This window comes from Chiroxiphia lanceolata, chromosome 19 (genome assembly GCF_009829145.1).
Source record: "Chiroxiphia lanceolata isolate bChiLan1 chromosome 19, bChiLan1.pri, whole genome shotgun sequence".
NCBI lineage: Eukaryota > Metazoa > Chordata > Aves > Passeriformes > Pipridae > Chiroxiphia > Chiroxiphia lanceolata.
The window spans coordinates 8,028,024-8,051,463 of NC_045655.1; the positions used below are offsets into that span (position 1 = coordinate 8,028,024).

Below are 23,440 nucleotides of genomic sequence, written 5' to 3' on the forward strand. Positions count from 1 at the left end.
CTGCAAGATAAACTAAACCAGTCTCACATACAGGCCATTGTCTCATACTGCATTTTGAAGACCAGCTTCTCAGCTGGGTGGGCAGCACAGCTCCCCTGAAGGCAACTTAGCCAAGAATTTACTCATAAGGCTTCAGCCATAAGAAATGTATTGCCATGATATTTAGAGGGCCAGCTGGGCTGACTGAGAGCAATTGTAATTTACAAAGAGCACAAAAGAGCCAAAATATTTATATGTATTATATAAATATTAGTAATAAAAGGTCATAACACATGTAAGCCTACTACAAAACATAAAAGAACTGAAATGTTTGCCTAGCAGTTTCACTGGGGAGGTGAGAGCAGATGAGGTTGAGCAGATATTGATCACCCTTAGTTATATTAATGTATAAAGGTGCTACAGGTCAAGTTCTGGCATCAAATTTACATTCTGGGGGGAAGTTTGATAGATACCATCTTGCCTTCTGCCAAAACTCTCCAAAAGTTTTCTGGACTGTGCAGGGATGATGGTCAGCCTGTATGTCCAAAGCAGTCAGCCAGAAATCCCCATGCACTGCTTGCAAACCAATTGACTGGAACTGGAAAGGACAGCTGACATAAGTGAACCCTTTGTCAAAGAGCTCGGCCCCTTGGCAGGGAAGCTGGAAAACACTACATTATTCCAGCCTTGCACAGAGGTTACCACCAAGTACACTGGGCTAGTGCTGCCAGTCAGTAGGTTTGATGACGTCCCACGGCTCAGAGCTGCCTTCTGTTTTATTCCAAAGACACAGTGTTCAGCAGGAAAATCTCACGGGAATTAGAAGAATAAAGCTGTAATGAAAACAGATTTACAATCCCAGGAGAAAACCGGCTTTAGCCAGTTACATTTTGAGGGCCTGATGCTTTGTCTGTGTGTGGCAGCCTCACACTGTTATAGGTGGTGTCATACAGCAGGAGCCCAAGCAAGATGTGAAGCGTGTCCCTGTCAGTGAATTCCTCCTGCCAGGGAGCTCAGCCCAGTGAGAGTTTTCTGTCCCCTTCCATCCTGTCCACCCAGTGCATCCCAGATTGCCATAGGGCAGAGCCTGCTGCCCCCTCCTCTTTGCCAGGGTGGCTGAGCCTCCTTGGGGTATGCCAGGGTCACCCGTACCAATCAGCTGTACAGCATTTATGGGTTCTTTATATGTTCTCATTCCTACACTCCATAAGGAGAACTGCTTTTTAGATAGTGAAAACGTACAAAAATAAAAAAAAAACCTAAAAAAATACCAAAAATACACAAAAATACACATACCCACAGTGTTCAGTCTCTATCCTTAGGGAACACCCGAAAGGAAAGGCCCTGACCATCACCCTCACGAAACCCGTTCCCGCACCAGGCTGATGAGACGCACATTTAAAGGCACCACCGAGCGACTGAGACCCCACAAGGACCGGGAGCGCACGGAGCACCCCTGTGGGGCAGCGATGCTGCAAACTCGCATCCCTCGGCCCCGCGGGCTCTCCGGGGCGGGCGCGGGGCGGGGCGCTCCGGCCGTGGGCTGTGCCCGCCCGCCCGCCGGGGATGGAGGGGCCGCCGGGGATGGAGGGGCCGCCGGGGATGGAGGGGCCGCCGGGGATGGAGGCGGAGGGGTTCTGGCCCTTCTCGGAGGAGCAGTTCCGTGCCGCCTGCCGGGAGCTGGACCAGCCTGCGCCGGGCGCGGAGGGGCCGTGGCAGCTCCTGGTGGAGACCATGGGCGTGAGGATCTACCGCCTGTACCACGAGGTGGGCGGGCGGGCTCCCGGCCGGGGCGGGGGGCGGTGGATGCCCGCGATGGGGGCCCCGGCGAGTCCCCGGTTCCCCGCACAGGCCAGGCTGGCGCTGCCGGCCCGGGCTCGGTTTACACCGGGCTCCCAGAAAGCAGCTTTATGGGTAATGCCATTAACTGCTGATGGGAAAAGCTGCTCGGCCGCGGTGACCCCTCCGCCCGCGCAGACTGCCGGGGAACCCGAGGCTTTGCAGGGGTGTGAACAGCTGGTGGCTGGAGGAATTCCCGGGGAAGGTGCTCTCGGCGGTGGGAGCAGCCTTGGGCCTGTCGGGAGTTTGCTGTGCTCTGCCGAGCCCTCTCTGAGGGGTGTGTGTGGTGAGGGGAGCTCTGTCCCCGTTCGCCTGCTCCCGAGCATCTCCCGTGCCAGAGCATCCTCCTGGTCTCCAGCGTTCCGCCTCCCTTCCTGCCTCTCTCCAAAACTCCCTTCGCACTGATTTCCCACCATTCTCCCTCTAAAATCGGGAAGTAGTTCAGAAAGGGTTGAAATGAAATTCCACTCCTTTTTGGGGGACTAACTTCTTTAAAGAAGTTCAATAGTTTAGGCTTCTGGGACTGACTTGTGAGTGGTTGACAGTGAATGTTTGCCTTCTGATGCAGATTTATGATTTATCAATGACTTTTAAATCCATATATAAATGGATTAAATAAATTTATAATAGTATATTACACATTATTATATATACTATATATTATAATATATAGTATATATTATGTATATTATTACACATTATTTCTATAGTATATAATATATATAATATATATTATATAAGTATATTATATATAATAATATATAATATTATATTTATATATTATGTATAATATTATATTTATACAATACGTATTATATATATAGAATATATATTTATAATATATATTTATACTATATATATTTTAAATCCATATATAAGTACCCTATTTCTTTAGCTCAGTGATCATAGTTTCCTCTCAGCTCCTTACAAACCTGGATTTCCTGCTGTTCTTTGCATGACAACTTTGTATTTGTATTCTGAAAAATCATTTCAGACATGGTCATGTGTAGCAAAAACAGCAAACATGCAGGTCTGTGCAAAAGACAAAACAGGGCAGGGAAAGGCTCTTTAAAAACACATGATACACCTTGGAATTTTTTTGGTGATAAATAGTCCCTGTTTACAGTGTGGATGTGGTAACTGGCAGTAGCAAGACAAGCTTATCAATGAGTGCACACAGCACAGGCAAGGCTGGGGTGTCTGCCAGGTATCCATGCAGGAATTAAATGTGCTGGTGGAATTCAGGGTGCTGGGAGTGTTGCTTCTGGAGTGGATGAAGTAGAGGCTTTAGGACTGGAACTCATCACGGAGCTGTAAAGGCATCTTGTGGTGGATGAAGGCAAAGTAACTTTGGGAAGCTGGAGGCTGGATTTAGCCTCACAAAAGGGACCAGGTTTGTGCTTGGGGTACCTTGTGTTTCTGCAGTGGCTTTGCTGCTGCTGTGTAAATGGCAGCTGGCAAGATGGAAAGTAGCTCAGGCTTCTTCTTGTGCTTTTATGTAGAAAGACTTAAACTAAAAAGACTATTTGAAGCTAAAAAGCATTTAGAGGTGTCTGTCTTTTTTTTTTTTTTTTGCCTTTTTTTTAGTTGTTCTTTGAAAAGGAATGTATGTGTATAGAAACATGCTCCCTTTGGAAGTACTGATGAAGTAAAAGGGTACTAGTGTAAGGGAAGGAACAGCCATTGTGCAGGGCAGGTCAGGCTGGCTGGGTTTAAACTTTCATGTATAGATCAAAAAGTCGAGAGGTTAAAGACTGAATCTTGCATTGTTTTTTGAAGATTTGCTTTCACAGCTCTTGAGCGTATTTGTAGTTTGTGCCCCACCTAACTTCCTTCAGCTGTTCTCCCTGATGCAGAGTGCTTCCCTTTCCTGTGTGACTTTTCCTCTCCCCATTCTGTTTCCACAGCAATCAGGACTTTATGAGTATAAAATCTTCGGTGGTCTTGCTGATTGTCCCCCAAAACTGTGTGCAGATGTCTACATGGACTTGGATTTCAGAAAACAGTGGGATCAGTATGTTAAAGGTAAGCTCATCTAGGCAGTGTAAGAGCAAGCTTTAGTCCCCATGGATTCTTCCCACTAAAGCTTTCCTCAGAGGTATTTTGAAGTTGCTGCATCCAAAGACTTTGGGCCAGACTTAAATATCTCTTTGGGATAAGGTTGCCCTCTGCAAATATACAAGTAAACACTGATATGGAACAGCTAATGTCTCAACAGCATATGTCCTTCCTCTGGAATGAATTCTTTCCATGTTGGTTAAAGCATATAATTGGCATCACTGGTTATGCTGGAGCACCTTGTAGGTTCTAGTTGTTGCAATTCCTGGGTTAAATTTTAGCAGATGTTCCAGGAAGAAATGGAGATGATACCTTTTGAGCATTGGAGCAGAGCAGTGAGCACAGAATACCAGGGGGTGGAGAAGGGACCTCTGGGATCATCTGGTCCCACCTTCCTTGATAAAAGACAAGATGGCCCAGCACCCTGCCCAGCTGAGTCTTAAAAATGTCCAGTTTTGGGGAATCCACCACTTTCCTGGGGTGATTATTTCAATGCCTGATTGTTCTCACTGTGCATCAGTTTGATGTGTGATGGAATGACTTTCCTGAAAGCATTGGTTGTTCTTGGCACCTTTTACCATCAGGAGTGGGTGTATCGAGAGAATAGGTGGTGGCTTTGGCTTTTACAGAGAAAGGAATAACTAATTTAGTTGTGTTTATTTAATGTTGTCTTTGAAAAAGGGCATTGAACCTGGATATCCATATGATGTTAAAACATCTTAAGTCAGCAGTTACAAGGTAAGGATTCAGCTGATGCAAGCATCCAGTAATCCATTTATTTTAAAGATGGGGAGCCTTTCCTTTTTAAGCCTGTGCTTGGAATCACTTCAAGCCAATAAAACTAAAACATGGTCAAAGTGTTTTGCCGAACAAAGAGCGTGCTAAAACCCAAAGGATTGTTAAATATTTTGCTTGTTAGGTTTAGGACAGTTCCATGGAGAACCTTTACTGGTAATGCCTGTGGCTGTATTGATACAGAGAACCACATTTGACTCGTGCCAGTACTTGGTCAAGTTTAAAGTGTGATGTCTTCATCAATAAGTCTTATTTGTCAAAATGGTCAGTAGCTTTCTTGTAGCAAACGCCTCTTTGCCATTAATGAAGCAGAAAGAGCCAGACTGGGACTGAACATTGTTGTATTGGATGTAAAGTATTATGTTGAGTTACTTTAGTAGTCCTTAAGTGCATTTAGGAGAACTGAATCTTTCTTAACCAAACACTTTTTTTTTTTTTTAATACCTTCTTAGAGATAAGAAAGGAAGCAGTTGGGGGAAGCTACACCCTTAAACTAAAAACTAGATAATGTTGCAGAGCTGGCATTTATATCCTTGCTGACTGTGGTTTGTTCATCTGTGAATTTGTACTTGTGCTGGTGCCTTTAAGTCCAGCGCCTCAAGAGTTAACATCTGTGAAGGGCATAAACATAACAGCAAAGCTTTCCTTCCAGCTTCAAAATTGCCACAAGCCCAACTATTCTTTAGCTGTACACATGATGAAACAGTACCAGCCAACATTTTCAATGTAGCCCATTTAAGCATGTTTTTTCTACTTTCACCTTTAGGGAGAAACCCCAGAAAACTTCCACTGAGAGCCTTCATGTTTTGTGTTACTATTTGTATTCCTTGGTGCTCTTACAGCTGTGCAATAGTGGCAGTCCAAAGGAGAGCTCTCTGCTGAACTGCTGGCTGGCATTGAAATAAAAACCTGACCAGAGTAGAAGTAGCTGCCTCTTTATTGAAAAGGCAACTGCTCCTGCGTGGTCCAGAATATCTACAGGATGTGGCCATCTGAGCTCTGGCTTGTGCTGCAGCTGCCAATTCAGCAGGGAAGCCGTGGCTGAACTGCAGAGTTGTGATTGAGGAACCAAATGCTTCTGTGGCATGATACAAAATGGGGGGGTCTGAGCAATACTGAAACTTGCTACTCCTGATTGCAACACTGTCCTGATTGAGATCATACTTCTCAATAACTTAACAGTAGTAACTGGCTGTTGAAGCAGCAAGTGCTGCTGTGCCTGTTATAATAGAGTGGATTTGTGATCTTTTGTAGTGATGCTACAAATCTGGTTATTGATTAAAATGCACTGTATTCTGCTTTTATCAGAAGCTGTGCACTAGTACTGACAGAGTAAAGTGAATGCAGGTGGGACTTGCCTTACCTACTGTATGCTTTTCCTGTAATTGTGAAGATACAAAGGTAGATGAGTTAGGTAATAATAGTTGTATCAGGGTCTTTAAAAGTGTTTTAATGCCTTTGAAAAAGGAAAGTTCTGTGGTTAGAAATGAAAGCAAAGTGAATAATCCAGTGCTCCAGTGACCTCTGGTGGAAAGCATAATGCTGTGGGTTGTGACAACACCGGGTGCTTCCAGTGCTGCTCCAGCCTGGAGAAGAGGAGAAGGTGTTTTCGTGGGTGACAGCTGATTTCAGGACATACTAACAGAAGCCTGGTTTGGAACATGTTATATAGGGAAAGAATCTCCCATCTGTGGCACTGTGGCAATGAGACTATCAGTCTGTTCTGGCCTCGTTTTCAAAAGCACTGAAAGGCTGTGGCTGGCTGTGGGTGTTTTAGCTCTGGAGGATATAGAGCCCCTCAGGAGGATATAGAACCCCTCAGTTACCTGTATATACTGCTGTGAAATTCCTGATAGCTTTTGGAAACTTCATTAATCCCTCATTTAAGACCTCTTCAGGTGTTAGAAAGCTGCACTGATCCTAGTTCCATGTTAACTCAGAATAATTTACAAGGATAATGACATGTGAATTGTGCAGAACATGCAAGAAAAAAGCTTTGAGATGGCAAAGCTTTGAATGAGCAAACTGTCTGAAAAGGAATTTCACTCTGCCTCTTTCAGAATTGTTCTACTTTTGTCCTTTTGTTGTTGTTTTTTTTCCACCAGGGAATCCAGTAGCCACAGGAAAACACACCTCCTATTTATGCATATTTGGTTCCTGAACAACCCTGCTACAGAACTTTTTAATGTCTTCTACTGCTACTTTACATACATATCAATTTTGACTTCAGGGTTGTGTGTAAAATATGCTCATGTCAGAAATCTGAGCAGTTCTTGATGTCATCTATAGTCCTGTTGCAGTAGAAATTAAAAATATCTCACAGTCTTCTTCTTTCAACTGTAGAACTGTGTGAGAAAACATATGATGGTGAAAAAGTAATCTACTGGGAAGTGAAGTACCCTTTCCCTCTCTCAAACAGAGATGTATCCTTTCAAGCTTTTGTTCCTCTGGCAGTTTTTGTCTCCTGGTCATCCAGGAATCCCAACAATGAGCTGACTCCACTGCTCTGCTGCACTTGATCTAAGATCCTGCAGTCCTCACGTTACATGAACATGTACAGCATGAAGGAGAGCGTGGGTGCCTCTTCCCACACACAGCCAGAACTCACATAGCTGAGTTATTACTCTGCGGGATTGAATCCTGTAGAAGCATGGGGAGTAACTTGAGGGAGCTGCTGTTTGTAAGGGAATTCACTTGTCAATTTTTCACACATCAAACTGACAGTGTTTTGACGTTCCTCCTCAACTCTGAGCACAGTATGTCTATGTTCGGGAACGTCGGGAGATGGATGTGGATGGGAGGAAGATCTGGGTTGTGTTGGCTCAAAGTGTGTCTGTTCCTCAGTGCCCTGAAAAGCCTGGTGTTATCAGAGTTAAAAGCTATAAACAAAGTGTGGCAATTGAAAGTGATGGCAAGGCTGGATCTAAAGGTAAGAGGCCAAGAAAATGTGTCACAAGTCCTGTAGGCAGAGAATGTGTGGATTAGCAAAATGCATAAAGAGGGGGACTGGAAATTTTAAGCTAGAAACAGTTACTATAAAGTGAATGCACTGAGCCTTGGGACCACTTTAAAATAAATGAAATTTTTGAGAATGTCCAGTGCAGTGTGCCACTGTGAAGAATCTTTCATTTAACAGTTGGGCTGGGTAGTTAAGAATAGTTTACTGACCATTCTGCCCCCCATCCCACCCCACCCTCAGCGTGCACTTCTTTTCCTGCCAGCCAGTACAGTAGGAGAAAGTCTGCTGCAATCTGCTTAACTCAGCAATGATTTGAGTATCATGTTTGACAGATGTAGAGATGAAAGGATTTGTGTAGAGTTTGTCTCCTGTCTGAGATTAGTCCTTTAAAGACAATGGTATTTTGTAAGCAGGGTGCCTCAAATGGTTTGCAGTAATCTAAATTAATGTTATGGCTCTGTCAGCTTCACTGGCAATGCCTATAGTTACTTCACATTCCACTTCAGGACAAGGTAATTTTTTTGTGAAGAATTAAGAGCAGAGCTGTTGTACTTGGTGCCTCAGTCCTGCACACTGGCAGCTTCTGTTGTGGGCTGTTAGAGCTGGTACTCAGAGAACTTTCTGATAACTTCTCTTTCCTCTCCAGTCTATATGTACTACTTTGATAATCCTGGTGGCATGATTCCATCGTGGCTGGTCAACTGGGCTGCCAAGGTAAGGGAAAGTTAACATACAGTGATATTTGCTAATCCATTTCAAACAAGGGATTCACTGCATCCATACCCATCTTCTGCATGCTGGGTAGAGTTATTTTTTCTGAAATGGATGTATCCACCTCTCTGACTCTTGCACAGTCCTGTTTTTAGAGTCTCACTATTGTCTGCTCTCATGACAGTAGTACTAATTTATTCTTTTTTTAATTCCTGTCAAATTCCTCTGGTTCGTCAACCAGGCAGGTGAATTTCTGCAGCCAGCCCCAAAAATTCGTGTTCCAGAGCATACATGAATAGCCTAAAGACAAGCAAACTTCAATAATGCAGTCTGTTCCCAAGGTATTAAAGGAATGGTTTGCTGCTTTGTACCAGATCTTAGAATTGTATTTTAGACAATTGTATCTTAGAACTGTATCTGTTTGGAGGCCTTGATCTATACAATGGGAATTCTCATCTTGCTTATAGTTGTTATTGAGTGCATTATGCAAGAATGACTTTTCCACTTTTCTCTTTGCAGAGTGGTGTGCCTGCTTTCTTGAAGGATATACAAAAAGCTTGCCTTAATTATTCTAAGAGAACATAGCTCAAAATTTATCTTGATTCTTTAGTTCCAAGAGCTCTGCACTTACAGGAATGGCTGTTATATATTACACTGGATGAAATCTACCTCTAATATTGGAAAGAATTTTGTTTTAGTTGGGTTATGCCTTGACCTTTATTAGATTCTTTTTCCATCTCCAACTGAAGAGCTGGGCACTGTCAAGGTAACACCAACATCAGCTGCAGCTTCTGAAAGTACTCAAGGATAAGCTTTGCTTATCCTGACTGTCATGTCAACTGGAGCTCTCTGATGGATATGTTATGTCCTTGCACAAGAGACAAAGATTTAGCTAGGAAAAATGTCTGAACTTGGACTGCAAATTGCATGTTTGTTGCCTTGCAGGGTGGCTTCCTGCTGAAACTCAGTGATGAACTTGCATTGCATTGTAGGAGAAACACTTTTGCTACCCAAGTTTGTCATTCTTAAACTCCCTGCCTGCTGTAAACCTAAAAAATGCTGAGGGCATGGAGGTAAATCATAAGAAGTCTGCAGTAGGAACTGGAAGTCTGTGTCACTAAGCTTCCTTGTGATGGTTTTAAGTCCAGATGTAAAAAGGACTGGAGCCTAAAGCCTTGCATTCCCAGCTCTGTACCTCTATATGAAACCTAAAACCCACCAAGAAGAAAAAGGAGGAGTTGGCTTCTTCCATGTCTGATTTAAGGGGAACAAGTTTTATCTTCAGAGTCAGTAGCCTTTTCTGTAAAGCAGCTTGGATACCAGCTTGAAATTGGAAGTAATTTTGAACTGGATGCCTGCCACTGAATGTGAATGAACTTGATGTGAAGCTTGGGCTTGCTTGCATTTTTAAATTTCCTGCTGATCTAAAGACCGAAACTGTAATTTTGGATGGTAATCCACTAAAAGCTCAACTGATCAGAAAATCAAATTTCCAGCACCTTTGTGGGGGGTGGGGCAGGGAGTGCATAAAAGATGAGAGGACCTCAATCTCAGGGATTTAAAATATTCTGCATTGTTCCTAAATCTAATCCTCTTTCTGAATAAATCTTGTAATGGGGTAGCTTTGTCTTGTTAAAAAACAAATGATTGAAATGATTGCCTTTTTACTTTGTGTGAATATTTGCTTCCAATAAATCCTTATTTTATCCATGTTCTTGTTCTGTCTCTTGTTTAAGAGTGGCCCTGCTGGGCAGGTCACAAGTGACAGGCTGATATCATGGGCTGCATTTTTTTTAAAGGGTTTTGAAAGAATAAGTTGGATTAGAACCAAGCAGGATTCGATGTGTTCTGAAGAGCTTTCTGCCAGCAGTTTAGGCATTTTTCAAGTGTCTTTGGCTTGGAGACCATTACTGGATTGAGCATTACAGTGTCACACAACATGATTCAACAAAATTTTAAAAGGGGACTGACTAGCTGAGGATGAATCTTCCTGGAACAATGATGCAAACTAATTAATTTCTAGTTCTTTCTGAACAAAAATGACCTCTGTGCCACAGCAGTACAAAACCTGTGGGCTTTCACTGTGAGAAAAGTATGCAGTGACACCAGTTTAAGTCTGGATTACTGCTCCTATCTTGTATTACTAGGGAAGTTCCAGCTTTGTGTGATGTGGTTTCTTGTCTAAATGGGAGATTGTGACAATCTTTGGATGTAAAGACATTCTTAAAGCATTTGAGAGCTTTTTTAATGACTGATTAAATATTGATCTTGTATAAATTATACATGCATCATGTGAACCTTTCTGGATAGCTTGAACAGGAATTTCCCTACTGTGAAAGTTTAAAGTCATCACTCATTTCAAGTTCTGGTGCACAGCGTTAAGAAACATGAAACCCCCTTCCCATGCTGTTTGTTATGTAGCACCTGGAACTCAGCTTTGTTTCCACCAACTTGCCTAAAAATGGTGTGCAGTTTGTCCTTTTAGAGGGATCTGTTGTAAACCAAGTGTTGTTGGGTTGTTTGAATAAAAAGAATGAGGTATTTTTGTTGGATGATGATTGAACCTCTCATCTTCTATATCCTGCCCCAATTCACAGATTGGTAGGGATCACACTACAGGTTAATGGGGACTAATGAAGTTTTCTCAGTAGCCCAAAAGAACTAGAAAAATGCTGTAGTTTCTGGCAATAAACAGGCATCTGCTCCAAAGTACAATATCAGAGTTTCCCTAAATCATAATGATATATTCTCATATAGAACTTCTGGTTTTAAATTACCAGCCTGTACAGAAACATGTTTTTACATGTTGTTCTTCTCAAAAAGAAGTGGTGGTTTTTTGGGTCCCCCATCCCCTATTTCCATAGGGAATGATATTGTAACAAAGTGAATGTAAAACATTCTTCCACGTTGTGTTCTAGTCATTCCAATCCATTCTTTCCATACAATCTCTCTGTAAAACTAATGTATTTGAGTTGGAAGGTAAGTAAAGGAAAGATTCTCAGTAACCCAAAGTCAACACAGTGAATGACGTCAGGTTCCCAGTCACTGGTGCTGCCCCTCAGAAGATGGTGTGTAAGGGGAAACACGAGTCTTCTTTGCTCAGGAAACATATGGTTGATGTTTCATTTCTCAAGCAGGTCACTGGCTGTTTTTATAATTTAATGGAACAAAAAATGTGGGAAGACAGGAACATAGACTTCTGATATTAGTGCATAGTAGTAGATGATGTATCTTCCCACCAACACTTTTGTTTCCCAATATGTTAGTTTTCTATGTATAAAGAACATTTTCAAAAGGGATCTAATGATACTTAAATTTCACTTAGCTGAGAGTAATTCCTGCTTGAACATAGATTTGCCTTCCTCTAAATAGGAGGGTAGTTCATAACCAAATTTGTAGTCCTCTGATCAGAGGAAACTACTAGACTTTCACACAAAAAACTTTGTTTTCACTCATCTCAGTTAAAAGACACTGAAAACTTCCATACAAAAAGAGAAAGGAAGGCTTACAGCAGGAGGAGAGTTGCTATATATCCAGATGGACTGTAAGGAAGATAACTGCTTTTTGAGGAGCAATAAAAAAATGACAAATCTTTATAGCAAGATTAGTTTTGCTGATTTTTTTTTCTACCAGTCTGGCTTATAACTGCAGACTTAGGAGGAATCCTGATCAGTAAGATAAATAAAGTTGGTGTTTAAGCATCCTAATAATTATTCTCTGCACCTGCCAATGAGCATATTAATTGGGATTATATATATGCACATATAAAGAGAACGTCATCTTTCTCTGTAGTTCAGTATTCCCTGTATGTTGAGAACTTGACCATAAACAATTATTCTCATCTGGAATCTGAATTATGAATGTATCCTGGAATCCTGCTGTGAGACAGGAACATTTTACATGGGAACAACTCTCCACTGGAAACCTTCATTTCCAGAGTAAGAACTGCATCCTGTGAGTGTTTCAGTGGAATCTGTCATAATAACCAATTATGCTGAAAGGCCTTGAATATACGTAATAATTTTAGCCTTGTGAAAAATTTCCTGCCTCCCTGCTGTGCAACATGTTAAACTGAAAGCTGTTCCTGCAGTGTAAACACAAGTACCTGTAATACTAAGATTTAAGTGAGTTTGCCTTTATCTGTCCTCACTAGATTTCATGCATATTTTTATATTTTTCTAAGGCCTATTTCACCACTGGAGGCACAAGAGGTTCTCTGGTGGACCTCGTGACACTGGAAGAGTCAGTTTTTGCCCCAAGCTTAGTTGTTTTATTCTTCTTAATCTATGGAAGAAACGCCTGAGAATTAATCATTTTAATAGATTGTGTTGTTCCTAGAATGACAAGTTTGGGGGTTTTGCAGTTGTGCAATATGTAAGGCCAGGGGTTACCTATGTGCTGCACATACTTTGAATAGATGCCTGCTGGGAAGTCACAAGGCTCATTGCATTTCTGCCTGAGCATATCTGGAAAGGTCTTAAGTCTTTCCCTGCTTCACTTTGAGCTGTGGGGGGTTTGGCTTTTAATATTCCTAGTGCATATACATCTTCCAAAGCAGGATAGAAATTGGGTGTAATTGCCTGGAAATAGATATTTCATATTCAACAGCAACTTGGAGTTGTAGTTTAAGAGTAGGTTTTAAATATTTTTATTGAGAGCAGGCTACTGCTGTGCATTTTAAAGTTAATGTGTTTTCTCAGCATGGAAGTCATATAATTGATTTGTACATTTGAGTGGATCCTGCAAAAAGCCCAAATTGCCTGGCCAAGCCATTTACCCCATGAAAGGCTCATGATGCTGTTCAAATATTCAAATTAAACCAAGCAGTAGGAACATTCCTCCAGCAGGAAATTACTGTGACACTGGAAGGGCCTTTTGTCTCAGAGTGTGAGGTGGGTATGTGAGAGAGTACATTGCCTTCCACTCATTTTTTTCTTTTAACATGGGAATACACTGACCCTTGATAACACTTGAGGTGTGGTTCTAGGAACCATGAAATTCAGAGCTTTATCACTGAATAATGAGCTTGATTAATTCACTACAGTGGCAGGCAGGCACGTCAGTAATTTAGAAAAATCACTTTAAAATCCATTTGGAACAACTTAGAGATTAAGAACAAACAAGTAATCTGAGGATCCTTTCAGACTAGTAACTGTATGCTCAATATCTTTGCTAGAAAGTTTGTTGTGAAAATATGACCTGAGTAGGGAACTAATATTTTGTTCTTTGCCTTTTTTTTATAGTCGGTAGATTTCAGAATATTTTATGCCAATATTTTATGCCAACTTCCCAATAAGGGAAGTTTTTTCCAAAGTCATCATCATCAGTAATGAACCAAGTTGCTTTGAGAGACTCTGAAATCTCCAGTTTTGGGGACACAAGGCCCTGGGCAATTTATCTGACCTTGAAATTAAAGCGAACTTCAAATTTGGTGCTGCACTGGGCAGATGATCCCATATATCCCTTCCAAGCTGAATTATTATAAGAATTTTAATATTAATAAATCCAGGAGATTACAGTGTGAATCCTTCTCAGAAGGCAGCATTATTTTCTTCCCAAATGCTGTTATTTAACAGATGGACTTGAACTGAGATACAATGAGATGCACAAGTGGATGAAAAACCTATAATCAAGATCTGTATTAGAAACAGGTACATACACATTTCTGGCAAGATGCTTCTTGTGGGCTTCATTATTGCTTTAGTTTATTATTTTAACTAAAATTATTGGTAGGGAATTGGTGAGAAATCTGGGAAATTCAAATTAAATGAAAGCAGACTTTCTGAATTTTTGCTAGTGAAGGTTAGTGTCACAATGATTACATTATTGAGTGAAAACATGATGACTGTGTTTGGGAAAGGACAGCAGCAGCAGGCAAACTGAGGCTGTGCTGCACAGTCACAGAAATGTTGCTGGTGCCAGTTGTTCCTGTTCATTTCCTGTTGCATCCAGCAGCTGCAGATCGGATCTGAAAGGTTAAAAGCTGGGAAAGGGTCAACCAGGCAAGGCTGAGATGTAATAAAAAGAGAAGATGAAATGCAGGTTTAGGATATCTAAGCATTCCAAGATGATCCTCTGGCTTTACCTGAACTGTCAAGGCGCAGTATTTTTGAGGCCAGCATGCTGAGCCAAGGGGCACTCACTAAATATCAGCCTTATGCATGGTGGGATTCTCTTTTGGTCAGAGGGGAATATATGTTCAATCACATTTAATTAATATTAAATTATTATTAAAGGATGTTTAGTGTTAATAAGTAGAGTCTTCTACACCAGATCTGGTGCTTGTTACCAGCCTAATTTCAATATTTAGGAACAGAAGAAGAAGAACCTTTGTGTTGATTCTATAGAGGCCCTTCCTCTCCCAGGTCCAATGATGGATGTTTCCAATCAACATTTACTGCTGAATACAATGTCCTTTACTGTCACATGCCTTTCCCTTTCCCTTCCCCCTTCAATACTGTGTCAACATTTGGGATGAGCCCAAATCCTAATGTGTGATCTGACCTTCTGACACCGTAGCCCCGTGAGCTACCAACCTGGCTGTGCTTCCTGCTCTGGAGTGGGAGCACAAACATCTCTCCCAAGGATCTCCTTCTGCCCATCAATTCTTTTCATGCCTGTTGCTACTTGTGCATTTTACTGTGGTATAAAGGTCTTGCATGTATTCTTGGTTGTGTCCCCAGAACATGGACGTGGATCTCTCGGTACGTATTTTCTGTGGGAATAAGAATTATGTCTTTTGGAATTTGTAACTGTTGAAATAAGATAAATGAGGGGGAAGAATAACAACTGGACTGAAAAGACAGTACAAAATATGAAATTATGTTGGTCAGCATTAAGCAGCATTCTGAAAACAGAATATGATTTTGGTTTAAAATGATGTAATAAAGTATATTCACTATATTTTGTAATCAAATCTTTGCTTAAATTTCCATTTAAACAACAGGGTAGGTTTTTTTTCAGGTACGTTTGTCTTTCTTTTCATTAAGCAGGGACATATTTTGAAATATGCAAATTACATATTTTGGTTTGCTGGGCCAACTAATCAATGAACAAAAATGTTTGACAGAGTCCCATTAAAAGGGACTGTCTCTGACTTGTAGAACTGCAAACCTGTGTTGGTTTAGCACTGTTGCACTGATGGAAACACCGAGCTCTTAGAGAATTCTAGATAAGAAAGCATCAACTTTTGCATGTTTTCTCCTCATATTTGAAAGGTAAAAAAACCCCCAAAACTGCACTGCTCCAGCCTTGCCTTGCACAGAGGCTCCAACTCCAACACTGTTTTCTTTGTGAGTAATTGTAAGTTCACTGCCCTACAGTGGCAAACAAGGAGGAAAACAAAAAAGATTCCTTTTTTTCACCCCTCAGAATGGCAGTTTCAGTAACACACCATCAGTGGTTTCCACAGCAGAGACCAAGAGTGAAAGCCCAGTGACAGTGAGGATTATTTTTGGTAGTGAAGCATCCACAGAGCTCCTCTGGTTCACTGGGGACATGAGAGGAAACTGCAAATACTCTAGAAGGCTATTCTGATGTCATGTGCTTTTCGGGGGGTTAAAAGGACAAATACTGAGCCTTTCTCTTTGGATTCCTCCCTGTCAGTTGCTGTTTATCAAGTAAAGTTGTGGTTTTGTCTACATCACCTACATTGTCCCTCAAACAACAATTTTTTTTTCAAGTACTGGTGAAATGTCATGGAGTAAAGTATATAAATAAGCAGCAAATTAGTTCGGATTTTTCACTTGGTTTTAAAACATACATTAAATAACAGTTAATGGATTTGTTTCAAGTGCAAACACAAAACATTTAAGCTTTTCCCACCTCATTTTCCTCCCACTTTTCAATTATTAATTATTATGGGCTAGAGAAAGATGCAAAGAAAGGTACAGCAATGAGGAAAATAAATCCTCAGGTTTGGGGGGAAAATGGGGACAATGTTCCAACTGTCATTGAAAAATAAGGAAAGTAGTATTTTTACTTTTGTGAAACAATTTAAAATTTTTTCAACTACTAGCAGCATTTTCCACTGCTGGAAAGCAGTTAATACTGTGGACAAAACAGAGACAAAGCATTAAATCTGCAGAAGCAAATAACTCCTTCCTCCACTCACAGCTGGGTGCTCTCTCACACTGTTTAAGAATTTTAACATTGAATTTGCTCCATAGCACTACTTCCCTCTCAGCAGAGCCTTTAGGAGAATCCTGCCTCTTTTCCTCATGGGTCTGGGTTGGTTCTGCCTGTGCTGAGGATTTGCTGCCCAAGACAGCACAGTCCAGGTGCAAAAATGTTCATCTCTTCAAGGCCCGGCAATGGACTAAACCCTCCCTGCAGACAGTGATCTCAAAGGAGCACAGCCCAGTCACCAGATTGCTTCAAGTACTACTTTATCTCATTTGGAACCAAATTTTGGGAACCTTAGAATAGAAATAAATATATTTAGTATGATCCTAACTTTGGCTTCAGCAGAGTTACCTTGAGAGCAAACCACACACCCACAGGAAAGGCGATCGTTGCTTAATGGGCTTGAGGCAGCAGATCCTGATAATTTGAGGATGCTGACAAACAAAACCTCTGTGTTCTGATCCAGGGGATGATGTTGCTAAATTGGCAGCCTCGTTGTCTTACAGCGTGACCTTGTGTCCCCAGCCTGGTGAGTCAGCTGGCAGCAGGATCACCGCCTGGAATGTGGCAGAGGGGAAGGAAAGCACAAATACCTCCGCACACAGAGGCATGGTACAGTTACATGGGAAGCAACTGAGGGCAAAGCAGCACCTGGAAAAGGGCAGTAAATAGGGCTTAGGAGTGAGGAAAGACTACAGGAAACTGGATACCCAAACACAGGAGAGCCAGGAAGGAGCATCAAAGCCTTTGGAAAGGGCCACAGGTACCGTGGAACAAACAAGGGCACCAGCGGGCACACACTGCTCATGGGCTGTGCAGGGATTTGGGAAACGGGAGCAATGGAGACACAGCATCTTTTTTTTTTTTTAATCTGAGAAGTCACATCAGCATTTGGTTTCCTTTTTCCTGGTACTTTCCTGATGTTTCACGTCAGGTTGGAAAAACACCAGAAAAAAATCGAAAAACCACAATTACTTGGCTTAAGAAAACATAATTATTTTGCTAATTCTTGCCATTCAGAGACTAAAGTACATCTCTAATATTTCTGTATCTGAAAAAAATGTAGGATGTGGCCATTACTGAAGAAAATACTGAGGCAAATTCTGAGTTGGGAGTATCAGTTCCTAGGAAGGACCCTCAGGTCTATGAGAGAATCACACACAGAGGTCAGTTCTGGTGCAGATATTATACAGGAATCTTACCCTGCAGTTTCACTGTCTCAGTGAATCAGAAACCTCAGCACAAATCCTTCAAAATAGCATTAATTCCCTCCTTACTCGAACAGACACGTGCACACCCAAAACATGTCCCTCAGGCAGCTTTGAAAGTCTGTTGGCTGGCTCTGTAACCTTGAACACTGCAGAACTGCTGCAAAACCAAGTGCATACTGAGAGCTGGAAACTGGAAGTTTTAAGTCCTCCCCAAATAATGAAACTCAGCAAAATGATGAGCTGCCAACCTTGTTCTTAGATATATTAATTACAGTCTGCAGCTGCCACTTGGAAACCCAGGGTGAAGTCCTGCACTCATCACTGATTTAGAACAGCCTGTGAAGAGTTCCCGGCTTTGGTTGGTGACACCCAGTGGTGACTATTGTATAAAACAGGCTCCCTGGAACATGGAAATTACGGGCTGTGCCATCACCGAGCAGGCTGGGGCCATTCTTCTCCGAATTTAGCAATAGCGTTTGCTTCTTGCTTATAAAATTACAAGTAAGGCTTGTGTGAGGCTGTGAGACCTCCCACAGATTGTGCACAGTGACAAGTATCCTTCTTGAAAAAAGTTCTGCAGGTATTTTGTTCCTTCTTCAAGAAACTTCCCTGGATGACAAATAAACTGTTAAATGCCTGACTTTTCCCTGCAGTGCTGCAACGGGTGACATCCTAAAATATTTTTTCTCCCTCCTGAACACTCTGCTTTGCAATCTCATAATGTGCAGCTGAACATCAGGCAGTTTCAGAGGGGCCCATTCTAAAACAAATTAAGAAAGTGCAAAATCCCCAGCACTGCATCTGCAGTTGGCTGCCCTCTGCTTTCATTTACAAAGGCAGATTATAATGTACATTCAACTTGCATATAATTCATTGTGATCTAAGGTTTTTAAATTAAAAATATTTTATTACCATTAATGTCCAAACCAAATCTGTTTAGGTCATGGACGTTTAATGACAGAAATCTTTCAAAGTGTCTGGAGTTCTAAAGACAAATCTTTAAAAGAATAGCAATAGATGGATTAAAAGCCTGGAAATTTTGCTAATCCCATTTAGGGTTAGAAATCCAGCCTTTAGATTCAGCAGGGCTGAATGGGATTATTCACTCAATTCTATTAATAGTTTACTGTGTCCATGTCAGGGTCACTTAATATTCGTGTGCTTCTTTTCACACCATCTTTCATATGGGTCTAATTACTGTGCAGAAGATTGATGATTTCAAGGAACAAACACTGAAATGCCCCATTGGAAAACATTACTGATGTACATCAAATTGGGAAGAGACATTTGTTCCTATTTGAGGATATTATTCATAATAATAAATTAATGGAATCTAGGAATGTCCCTGATATTACTCACATTTATCTAACATTCAACATAGTTGCATGATGGTAGATTTGCCTAAATGTGATATGCATAAAGCTGTTTGATTTTACTGGTGTCTGAACTCACAGTATCCACAGTTTTCTTGGCAGATACATAAAATTAGCTGTCCCTTGCAGGGGAGTGTGCTGCGTGCAGCATGAGAAATGGGGCTTGTGGGCAGCTTAGATCAACTTCGGACTGTGGACCAAAACAAACTCAGGGAAGAAATGTGGTTCTATTTTGCACTCAGTTTACATTTCCCAGCCCGGATGAGTAATGGCAGTGAGGGGATGATTTCCCTGGAAGTGCAATATGGTACTGCCATCTAGTGCTGTGCAGCAGGCTCAGCCTCTGCCACACAACTCAAATATAATGTTTTCATACTACACATGGCAGCATTAGTCAAAAAGATCACATTTCCTATCCATTGATCTATGAAGTTTAGGATTCTGTTCAGTGACACGAAGACTTTGAGTGACATGAAGACTTTGGGTCAGGCTCTGTGATCTGCTCACTATATATATGGAGTAAAATAAGATTGCAACAATGAAAAAGCTCCAAAGTCAAACAAATGGCATGCTGGAAATTGTGTTAGAAAAGTGAAGACTATTATCTTCAGAGACAACATCAGACGAGTGGAGTTGCTCAATGAGCCAATAATCCCCAGCCAGGATTGGGTTGTCTCTCCTTCTATTAAATAAAACACCCAGAACTCTCAGGTGGCCTACAGATGGTTTCCCATCAAGGTTTTCCTGAGATCATATGGGAAAAATTTGTCAACATTCAAGAATAAGGCAATTTCTTGGTCAATATTTAGCCCCTTGACTCATAATGAAAAGAATGATAATTAAAGTTTTGGTTTATGAGGCCAACTTCTGGATGCTGATAAAACACTGGGAGGGAAATGATGCTGAACCACAAAAAAAGGCTGCCAAAGGAAAAACATATTTTAACTGTAAGGACTCTGAGCACTGTTAGGTAGGATGTGACTAAAATAACTTTGGCTGTCAGCACAGAGGATCTCATGTTTATTGACAACTGTAATTGTTAGTGGTGCAGTAGGAGGAAAGTTGAAATTCAAAAAAATATTCATCCCAGAATAGTTCAAAACTTGATCCAAAACCTACCAGAGTCCATTAAACTCTTGGTTTGAATTTTGGGCCAGTACTTCAGAATGTGCTAAGAGAACTTCAAGCATGGCTTGTAACCAGAATGAACAGTGCAGTTAAAATATTTGCAGGGCAAGGCTCATGAAAAAGTCTTTTCTGCATTTCTCTCATTTTAAACTCATGATTATTTCTCAGAATAGAGGTGCTGCTCAGGAACTGGAAAGGTCAGGATAATCATTCACTCGCTTCAAACAGTATTGGGAAAAGTCCCTCTTCTTTTTTATAGTATATTCCACAGCAAGATGGGACATAATGAATGTAATATATAAGAATATACACAAGAATATATGGAATATGTATGAATGGATGCAGTAAATATGAGATTCGTTCAGTATCCACTGAAATCTTCAAAAGTCCTTTTCTTACTTAAGTAGCCAGCTGATTAAGCCCTAAGAGTAAAATTAGAAGTCTAAATTGAAATTTACATTTTTTAAAGGATCCAAAGATTGTTGGTTTTCAAACATGGCTCAAGGTAAAAATGAAACACATAACTTTCTCTCTCAGGACTTTTTTTTGGATCAAACCTGTAAGGTTTTTTTTATGCTTTCCTTTTTACTGAAGCAAGTGAATAGTATCTTCATGGTTTGTCCCACCGAGATTAAGTAGTTTGATAAATTCTATATCATATCAAAATGTGATATTGTAACATTGTCTTTTTGTATTGACAGAGGATGAAATGTCACACCAGCTGATGCAGCCATTCATGTTTTCATAAGAAGTTTGTGGCAGTATAAAAAACTTTACATAAGTTAGGCAGCTCTCTGCGTTTCCCCATTTGGTGAAAGTACACTACAAGAAGTTATTCTTCTTGTCATTCTTTTCCAGTTAATTGAATCCCATAGCTTGCAACTAGAGTAGGAATAGTACTTCAGAGTAATTTCTAGGAGAGCACAGAGAAAAGCAACCCACTGTTATAGATCAAAGTGAATCTTTTACTATTTCTATACATTTCTTTCTTGCAACGTGCAAGAACCCTACAATAACATCCAGCAAAATACACTTCAGTCCAACTTCACCCCATAGCAAATGGAATGCTGAAAATGGTAAAATCCAAGTCAAATTTGTAACATTTGTTTCTTGAATTTAATAAAAATACCAACCAGGAGTGCTGGTGAGATCTGCAACAGCCCTCTGGTGTTATAAGAAGCAGATTACAGATCATATCTTCATTTCCTTTTGCCCTGCATTGGACCAACGTTTTATGACCTTTATAAAACAAAAAAACCCAGTGGAATGTTGTCATTTTGCACTGTTTTGTGTAAGAACAACCCAGAATCAATCCTGTCTTGGATTTACCATTGAACCTGCAAGTCATCCTCAGTGCTGCAGTGATTGCAGGAGCTGATCATGGCCTCTGTGTTATCATAAGATGCAGCAGTGATGTTTCTATAAATGATCTCCTCCAGCAAAACCCTGCAAGGCTGGGCTCTTCCTCCCCTTTCTGGTCCCTTTCCCATCTCCATGTTTATTCAAGTCATCATTCAGGATCTTCTGATACCACACTCTACTTCCTAGTACCAATGTCAGTTCACATCTTCCAGCATCTGCCCAGGACGGATGACCAATAATGTAGGCTTGGAATGAGCTTTTTATTACTGGAATTCCTTGTGCAGTGCAAACCCACACAGTCAGTAACTCAAACCAGGCACACAAGTCTCCTGGCTGGGCAAAGAATTCATCTCCCCTCAGGCTACTGAAGAGTGAAAAAAGCACCTAAAAACCTGGCCATTAGGTGGTTGTTTTCTTTGCAATGTACATAAGGGCAGAGCAACAGCAAATGTAGTTATTTCCCACCGAAGAAAAACTATTTGCTTTTTCTAAGCAGTTTCAAAACAAGCTTGGTATGCTTTAGTACAAGAATATTGCTTTCAAGTCAGACATTTTCCTATTGTTGTAATCACAGAGATGGAATAAGAAACTGAGTAACAGAAGTAGCAATCCTGGAAGCTGTTAATGATGGATCTGGAGCTGGGTTTGTTCTGTGACCTTAATGACAGGTATGAGACAGGAAGAGAGGTTGATGAAGTGTGTGGGAAACAGCCCCATTCACAAATCAGACTTAGTTAAAATCAGCTTCTTGAAGAGATTTAGCCAGACTGCTTCCCAAAATTAAAGGAAAGGCAAGGAAATAGAAAACAAATATTCAATTCCTGAATAAACAGCACTACTATACTAAATCCATGCAACTCATTCCTACACCCTCTTGGCAAAGACCAACACCTTTCTTCTACAATGCAACTGATGTCACACAGACTAGGCAACACAATGGTAACTAAAGAAGCCCATCCAAAAGAACATCAGCAGAACTGAAGACAATTAAGCAAAGACTTAACTACAAAAATAAAATCGCTGGTCTGAAGTGCAAAAACAAACCAGAAAGATCATAACTGTTGATTCTAAGCTCAGTAGGTCTTACCAACCAAATATGCAGATATGACTCTGTCTGAGCCTGGAAAAAAGGGAGCACATTCTGACGGTAGGATGACTTTTCTTCAGATTGTATCAAAAAGATAGACGGGAATGATTTGTGGCATGGGAAAGTTTGCTCTTGTCACAAGGGAAAGAGCTACTAAAAAGGCAGCCTTGGATTGTCTCAGGGGCAAAGGTTTTCCTGATTGAGATTATTTATAGAGAATTAGCTTTTACGGTGGGCGTTTTATGATTTTCTTTTTCTCTTGAAAATTCCACCCGTTCCTCGTTATTCATTTCAGATGCTCCACATGAATGAAGCATGGCAAGGTGTCCTTTGCAGAAAAATTCTGGCAGCAGCTCACTAAACTCACCATCACTGTAAGTAACTTCAGCAATCAGAAAATTACTAATATTTGTCCAAAATGTTTTGTGCTTTCCCTGCTAATCAGCTCGATGTACTGGAATAAATGGGGTGCTTTAAAGTGAATCATCCACATCACAGAGTGTATGTATTTGTTATCTACGGTGTAATTAATTTCTCTCCAACCAGATCAGAACATTCGTGAGCTGTCTGCATATTTAAGATATTTCCTGAGTTGTATCTGCCAGGAAGGATGTTTTTCATGGGAAACTGGTTGCTGCTTCTGTTTTATTGTACTTGCAGAACTGGCTTTTTCACAGTGGCTGATTACCAGTACTGTATTTTACCAGGATTAGTGTACCACACAGTCTTATACACTGTTAGCAGTTCTAATATACTCAGCATGATTATAATACAAGTTTCCATTCTCTGGAGTTTTTTATTCCTCTAGATATCT

At 40.9% G+C, this 23,440-nt stretch overlaps 1 protein-coding gene across 3 annotated transcripts; it reads left to right on the plus strand.

The window, feature by feature from the left end:
- Positions 1-1,546: 1,546 nt before the first annotated feature.
- On the plus strand, positions 1,547-10,051 carry PCTP (phosphatidylcholine transfer protein). Of its 3 annotated transcripts, none has more exons than XM_032706856.1 (6): positions 1,547-1,746; positions 3,726-3,843; positions 7,015-7,094; positions 7,429-7,600; positions 8,277-8,344; positions 8,861-10,051. In XM_032706856.1, the coding sequence occupies exons 1-6, from the start codon at positions 1,564-1,566 to the stop codon at positions 8,924-8,926; spliced, it is 687 nt and encodes a 228-aa protein (XP_032562747.1). In that variant the 5' UTR covers positions 1,547-1,563; the 3' UTR covers positions 8,927-10,051. The 3 variants fall into 3 exon arrangements, with proteins under 3 accessions (XP_032562747.1, XP_032562748.1, XP_032562749.1); XM_032706857.1 differs by having other exon boundaries at positions 1,590-1,746; positions 3,729-3,843; XM_032706858.1 differs by lacking the exon at positions 1,547-1,746 and adding an exon at positions 1,817-1,893.
- Positions 10,052-23,440: the final 13,389 nt, after the last annotated feature.